The sequence below is a fragment of the Tupaia chinensis genome, unplaced genomic scaffold (genome assembly GCF_000334495.1).
Source record: "Tupaia chinensis unplaced genomic scaffold, TupChi_1.0 Scaffold000159_1, whole genome shotgun sequence".
Classification (NCBI taxonomy): domain Eukaryota; kingdom Metazoa; phylum Chordata; class Mammalia; order Scandentia; family Tupaiidae; genus Tupaia; species Tupaia belangeri.
Window position 1 is genome coordinate 6,052,705 of NW_006159630.1, and position 6,271 is coordinate 6,058,975.

At 59.3% G+C, this 6,271-nt stretch overlaps 1 protein-coding gene across 1 annotated transcript in view; it reads left to right on the forward strand.

Annotated features, from left to right (window-relative positions):
- FBF1 (Fas binding factor 1) overlaps nt 1-6,271 on the forward strand; it is a 31,390-nt gene that overhangs the window by 12,653 nt on the left and 12,466 nt on the right. The window contains 9 exon segments of the mRNA XM_006145787.3: nt 1,084-1,155; nt 1,715-1,825; nt 2,103-2,241; nt 2,367-2,500; nt 3,431-3,557; nt 4,070-4,543; nt 5,434-5,535; nt 5,862-5,944; nt 6,103-6,161. Coding sequence (XP_006145849.1) covers nt 1,084-1,155; nt 1,715-1,825; nt 2,103-2,241; nt 2,367-2,500; nt 3,431-3,557; nt 4,070-4,543; nt 5,434-5,535; nt 5,862-5,944; nt 6,103-6,161 — 1,301 coding nt within the window.

The window sequence follows — 6,271 nt, forward strand, 5'->3', positions numbered from 1 at the left end:
AGCGAGAAATCACCCCCCAGGGGGGATGGTCACGCCGCAATCCCTTCTCCTCCATTCTCCTCTCGGGATCTTGGGCACGCATGCACACGCGCCTGGCGTGAGTTTTAAGCCACCGGGTCCGGGACACGAACCGCGGTCGACTACGTGGGAGTCCAGCGACATAGTCATTACGCTAACTGCTGGTTCCCCTCACTTTCTATTTTTTGAGATAGAGATTTTTGATTTAGGGCACACATGCCTGCCAGTGAGACAGTGAGACAGAAATCTCATGCACACACATGCATCCGGCATGAGTTTTATTTTTAGAATTTGTTTATTTTTATTTATTTATTTTACATGAGTTTTGCCAGAGAAAGACAGAGAGGGGGGAGAAAGTGAGAAAGCAAGCCACCAAGTCTGGGACTCGAACCGTGATCAGCCATGTGGGAATTCCAGCGCCCTAACCACCATGCCACCTGCTGCCCCCCCACCCCATGACTTTTAAGCCGCTGGGTCTGGGACTCGAGCCACGGTCGACTACGTGGGAGTCCAGCAACTTAACCATTATGCCATCTGCTGGTCCCAGTTTCTCACTGTCTGTCTCTCTGTTTCTCTCTGTCTCTCCAGCAAGCACACACTCCCTATAGCAAAAACCTCTATTAATAAAAAAGAAAATCATGGTGGGCACATGTATGTGCATGTCCAAAGTCCCAAGAGGAAGATAGAGGAGAAGGGACTGTGGTGTGGCCATCCCCCCAGAGGGTGATTTCTCACTCGCCCCACTCCCATCTCTGGTGAGCATGCGTGGAAAAAAAACGTACAGGAGGAGGCGCTCGTGTCCTGTGGCTTTCCTCGGCCTGAGCGCCACATGCCTGTGTGCATAAGCTCTGATCCATATGCAGACTTGCATGATAGCCCGTGTCACTCTTGCACATGTGTCAGTCTGTGGTGACCATGGCGAGGGGGCAGAAGGTGACCTCCTATCTCATGGCTGTCTACAGCTACAAAGCCTCAGCTTCCCAGGGCTCAGGCCATGGTGCGTGTGTGCAGGGGCTTGGCCTGGAGAGACCCGGGCTCATGACCGTGCCTCCCTTCCTCCTGCAGGGAACACCGTTGCCACGAAGAAGCCGTCTCCAAACAGCTTTGGGCATCAGCACAGGGGCGTTTCCTTTGAAGGTACCATGGCCCCCACCATGTTGCTGGGACTCTGGTTTGAGGGCAGAGTAGCCTGGGTAGCACTTGCTTGCTGGCCTGAGGTCAAGTCACAGAGGAAGGACTCGAGCTCGAGCCCTGACCTAGTTCTCTGAATTCATGGAGCCTTCGTTGTTGTATTGGCCCGGGATATTAGGGAACTCATTTGCAAGGACTTGGAAGCCAAAGAAGCTTCATAGAATCATAAAGGAAGAGGGGAGGTTTTATAAAGTCTAGGAAGAGGCCCCTTTTCCTTTGTAAATGCATGAATGTTTCACTTCTCTTCGGTGCCTTAAAGGGTGAGTCCAGGCCATGCAGCCAGCAGAGTCAGAGGCCCGTGCACATGGGCCTGGGGCTCCCTATCTCCTGGCTGGGGCTCATCTCTGTCAGTGCCCCCGGCCCTGCCTTGTTGCAGGTGCTGTGGGGCTTGAGTATGCATTAGAGCAGCCAGGGACCTCGGCTGATCGCCAGCGTCAGGCTTGCTTCCTGAGTGGAGTGCCGCAGTCGGACCTGTTTTCTCCCCTCCCCCGATCCCGGTGGTGAGACCTGGAAGACCCCCTGGCAGGGCTCCTCTTGGATGAGGAAGGTGCTGCCCAGAAGCCGACTGTGACGGAGAGTAAGACAGCGTCTGGCAGGAGCCCCAGCAGAGGTCAGGGTAGGTGGCGTGGGCCTGTCTCCAGGCAGTCTGCCGGCAGCAGGCCCACTGAGCTTTCTGTGTGGCACCAGGGCCCTCCCCAGAGCTCTGTAAGGAACAGGGAGGTGGGGTGCAGGAGTCTGGGAGCAGGGGGAGCGATCTGTCCTGTGGGCACATCAGGCAGCGATGCCTGCTGCCTCCCAGAAGTCAGAGTTGCAGACACCCTCCCCCGGCCCTTCAGATGCCACAGCCAAGGGCAGGGAGGCTACAGGCACGGGCCCTGTGTTCTGTCTTTCAGCTCCTTCTATTCCACTCACTCCTGGGGACACCCCTGTCCGAAAGAAAGAAGAGTTGCTGTTTGACGATGGAGAGGACATCATGGCCAGCCTGGGGTTTGGAGACAGTCCCAAAGCAGAGAGGAAGCAGACGCCAGGGCCGTAAGGACCCCACTGAGTGGAGGCCCTTGGCTGGGTGCTGTCACTGGGCTGGGGGAGCCAGAGGGCGCTCAGCCGACCTGGGAGCCCACAGTGTTCTCATAGCCTGCCCTGCGTCCCTCCTGCAGGGAAGTGCCCCGCCCTGCCCGCTCCAAGCTGGATGAGCTGCTGGGTCGAGGCACCGCCACCCAACTCCTGGCTCGCCCGGGCACTGGGGAACACAGAGAGTTCAAGCTTGCCGCCAAGTACCAGAGGCCACAGGGTGAGGAGGCTCGTCAGGGCCAGGGCCGGGGGACCCCGGAATGTGCTTCACACCGGGACACACCCCGGACACTGTACACAGAACTGACACAAAGGGCGTGAAATAACAGCCAAACCGCGGTCAGTGCTTTTTTTTTTTTCAGCTATAGGGCGCATGCTCTTGCCAGAGAGAGAGAGAGCGAGAGAGCGAGAAATCACCCCCACCGCATGGGCCACACCGCAGTCCCTTCTCCATTCTCCTCTTGGGATTTAGGGCATGCGTGTGCCCAGCGTGAGTTTTAAGCAGCCGAGTCCAAGACTCAAACCACAGTCAACTATGTGGGAGTCCAGCAACGTAACTGTTATGCCATCTGCTGGTCACTATTTTGTTTTTTTCTTAACTTGCCAGAGGGCACGTGCACTCGCCAGAGAGAGTGGGACAGCAGCTTCATGGTCACACCACAATCCCTTTTCCTCCATCTCTCCCTACCTTTGAGGTTTTGGGCACACACATGTGTCTGACATGTTTCTCAAACCACCAGGTCCAGGACTCGAACTGCAGGGTTGGCTGCGTGGGGTCCAGCCCCCTAACCACCAGGTCTCGGCTGGCCCATTGTTTTTGCCTAGACGCTGTTTGATGAACACACACTGGTGTGGCTCGTTATGTTGGTGTCCTGGCCCTCTAATGAACAGCAGCTCATTTGTCACAGCAGCGGCCCGCAAGCCCTCTGTCGAGGGTCGTTCTTGCAACATGTGCAGCACCCTGGGGCTGACCTCATGGGATCCCAGGGCATGCCCGACTGCATTTTCTCAGCCCCCAGGACGGGGCTGCATGTGCCCATTCACTTCCTCCCGGGCAGCTGCACCTCTGCTTGTCCCACATGTCACACCACCGGTTCAGCTTTACGTAAACGGGGTTCTGCAACCACAAGAGTTGGCTTCTCTGCTCCAGATCACGGTCACAGGCCCCTTAATCCAGACAAAGAAGATACCTGGGGCGACAAGGACTTCACCTTTGGGGCCTACCAGCCTACCATGGGCTCCTCCGAGGGCCGGCAGTCCCGCCGGCAGTCGGTCAGGTAGGTGGCCTGGCTGCAGGCATGGCGTGGCCTGAGACAGGATGTCGGCTGGGAAAAGCCCCCATAGCCTGCCTGCAGCCCCCTCAGCCAATCTCTCCTGTCTAGACAAGTCTGTATACACAGGGACATGTCTACCCACCCCCTCAGTGACCGCTGGGCAGTGGCAACTGAGCCAGATCTGGGGACCCTGGAAACTACTCAGTCCAACTGACTTTTCCTTTGCACATGCCTGCCTGTGGTCATTCTCCGTGACACGATTATCCCTGGTCTACGTGTTGGGGGACAGGGTGTCTGCTGTGCAGTGTTTTAACAGACAGCACAGGCTTGCTGCCGCCCACTGCCTGAGCTGGCCCAGAAGTCACTGTCCCCCAGCCTCAGGCCGGCTGTGCAGAGAGCTCTGTGTACCACAGACTCCTTGTGGTGGCCCTAACAGCCCCAAGCAGTGAGGGAAAGGCTGGTAAGGGGGCTGCTGGGACCAGCAACCTGACAGCCTCTCCTCTGTCTTGAGGTAGGTTCTTAGCAGAAGGTGGCCCAGAACACAAGGGAGAACCGGGCTCCAAACAGAGCCCTCCAGTGACTTCCAGCCCCAGCCAGCCGAGGAAGGGAGGCGCTGACTGGTTGGGCCTCAAGGATGATGACCTGGACCTGCTCCCGCCCTCTCCCACCAGAGAGGCCCGGCGGGGAGGCTCAGTGCTCGCCACACCCTCCTGACCCCCGCCTGCCAGCCAGCACCCTGTCCCAGGCCGGCACTCTGCCCCAGCTGGGCTGTCCACCTCGGGGGCAAAGCCACCAGCTGAGGGTGCCGGGTCCCCTGCCAAAGCCAGCCAGGCCTCCAAGCTGGGAGCACCTGAAGAGAAAGACGGGGAGGACTGGCTGAGCCATGCCTTGTCTCGGAAGAAGTCACAAAGTCTGGCCAGAGAGGAACGTGCTGGGGCCTCGAAGGGCTGGAACTCCAGGGGGACAGGAGACCATCCCCCTCCTGGCAGGTATGGACTAGGGCTGCTCTACCAGCTGGAGGGCGGCTCTGGGCAGGGCCCTCCAGGGCCAGCTTAGTCCAACTCACCTGTCAAAGCCACCGTGGGGACTGCCGCAGTACACGGTGGGGCACTTCTCCCTCCTGGGCACTGCAGAGAGCTGATGGTTCCCTGGCTCTGCCCAGGGGCTGTTGGCACTCACGCCCTGATTGCTGGGGACAGGTCTGACTTGGTCAGGTAGGGGAAGACTGGACGGCGCTTCTGCTGACGCATGCCCGTGTAAACCGGGTGGGAGCTGGGTACGTCAGAGAAGCCAGGAGGCAGCTCCTCACACCACCAAGTCCAGGACTCACGTCACAGGGTCAGCTGGGTGGGATCCAGCCACCTTCAACTGGAGAGGCCACAGAGTGGCCAGTGAGTAACCTCTGAGGGCCAAGGGCCGGCAAGGCCAGGAGGGTCCAGAGGAAGTGCCCGGAGCCTTGGGAGGTGTTGGGTGCTTCTGTGAAAACACGCCAGAACAGAAGAGCCCATGTTCTCTCCAGCCCTGAGAACCTAGAGGGAGGTAGCATGACAGATGGCAGGCCTGGGACGAGATTGAGCAGAGCCTCAGTCTAAGCTGAGCCAAGCTGGGTGCCCCCAAACAAGGCTCTGAACCCCAGCCTACTCTGCTGAGGATGGCATGTCCGCACTGCTCCCAGGACTGCCCCGTGGACTCAGGCTGGGAGGAGTGTGGGAGGGGAAGGGAAGCCCACAGACCAACGGGCTCAGACCTGGGAGGAGAACGCCCCGTGGCAGGATAGCGGGGTAGGAGGAGGGCAGAGGGCGAGCAGGAAGAAGAGCCGCCAGGGGCGTCACACTTCTGGGTCTCCTGTCCCCGTCACCTTTAACCCTGACCTCCTCAGCCATCCTGCTGCCGGCACTCAAGAGCCTGAGCAGGCAGCTTCCGGAGGGGCCTCGGGACCGCCAGTACAAGGAACCCCATCTGCCAGGCCTGGTGGTGCAGGGTATGTCCACAGCTGGGGGACACGGGGAGGGGGGCACAGACTGCCTTCCTCAGAGAGAGATGGGCAGCAACTGCCAGGAGACAGACGTGGTTTGCGAGCGTGGAATTCGATCCCACACCAGGCCCGTTCGGTAATGCCTCCTGAAACTGGGTCTCCCCCTGCCAGCCGCCAGCACAGCCGCGGCTTCGCTCCGCACACCGCCAGTCACCAGGCCTCTGATTTGGGATTTGAACCTGAGTGTCCCTCTACTCCAGGCACCAGCTCTCCCCATCCACCTGTGTCCTCCACGCTGAGCTGTTCACCTTGCCCCCGTTGCATGTCCTCAGGTCCCCTGTGACTAGGAACCAAGCTGACTTGACCCTCCCTGCTGGTGACCCAAGGACGGGGGCTGCCCCTGGAGAACTCTCTGGTGTGTTTTCTGCTTTGTTTGGGGGCTTAACTCTGGGCAAGGAAGAAGTGCTTCAAGTTCCTTATGGGGCCCTGGAACGTGAGGGATGCCGGCCTCTCCTGGTCCACGCAGGCCCAGGGCTCTGGGCCTCTGCTCATTCTTTGCTATTGATTTTTCAGAGCCTGCTGACTGTTTCCTGAGCTCCCGGGAGCCCACAGGGCTTTCTACCCCCATCCAGGTAGGAGGCTGGGGCCTGGAGAGCAGTATTTCCAGCTCAGAGGCAACACCTGCTGTTTGACCTGAGGCCGGCCAGGGAGAAGGAGCCCTGCCTGTCAGAGTGGCAGGGGG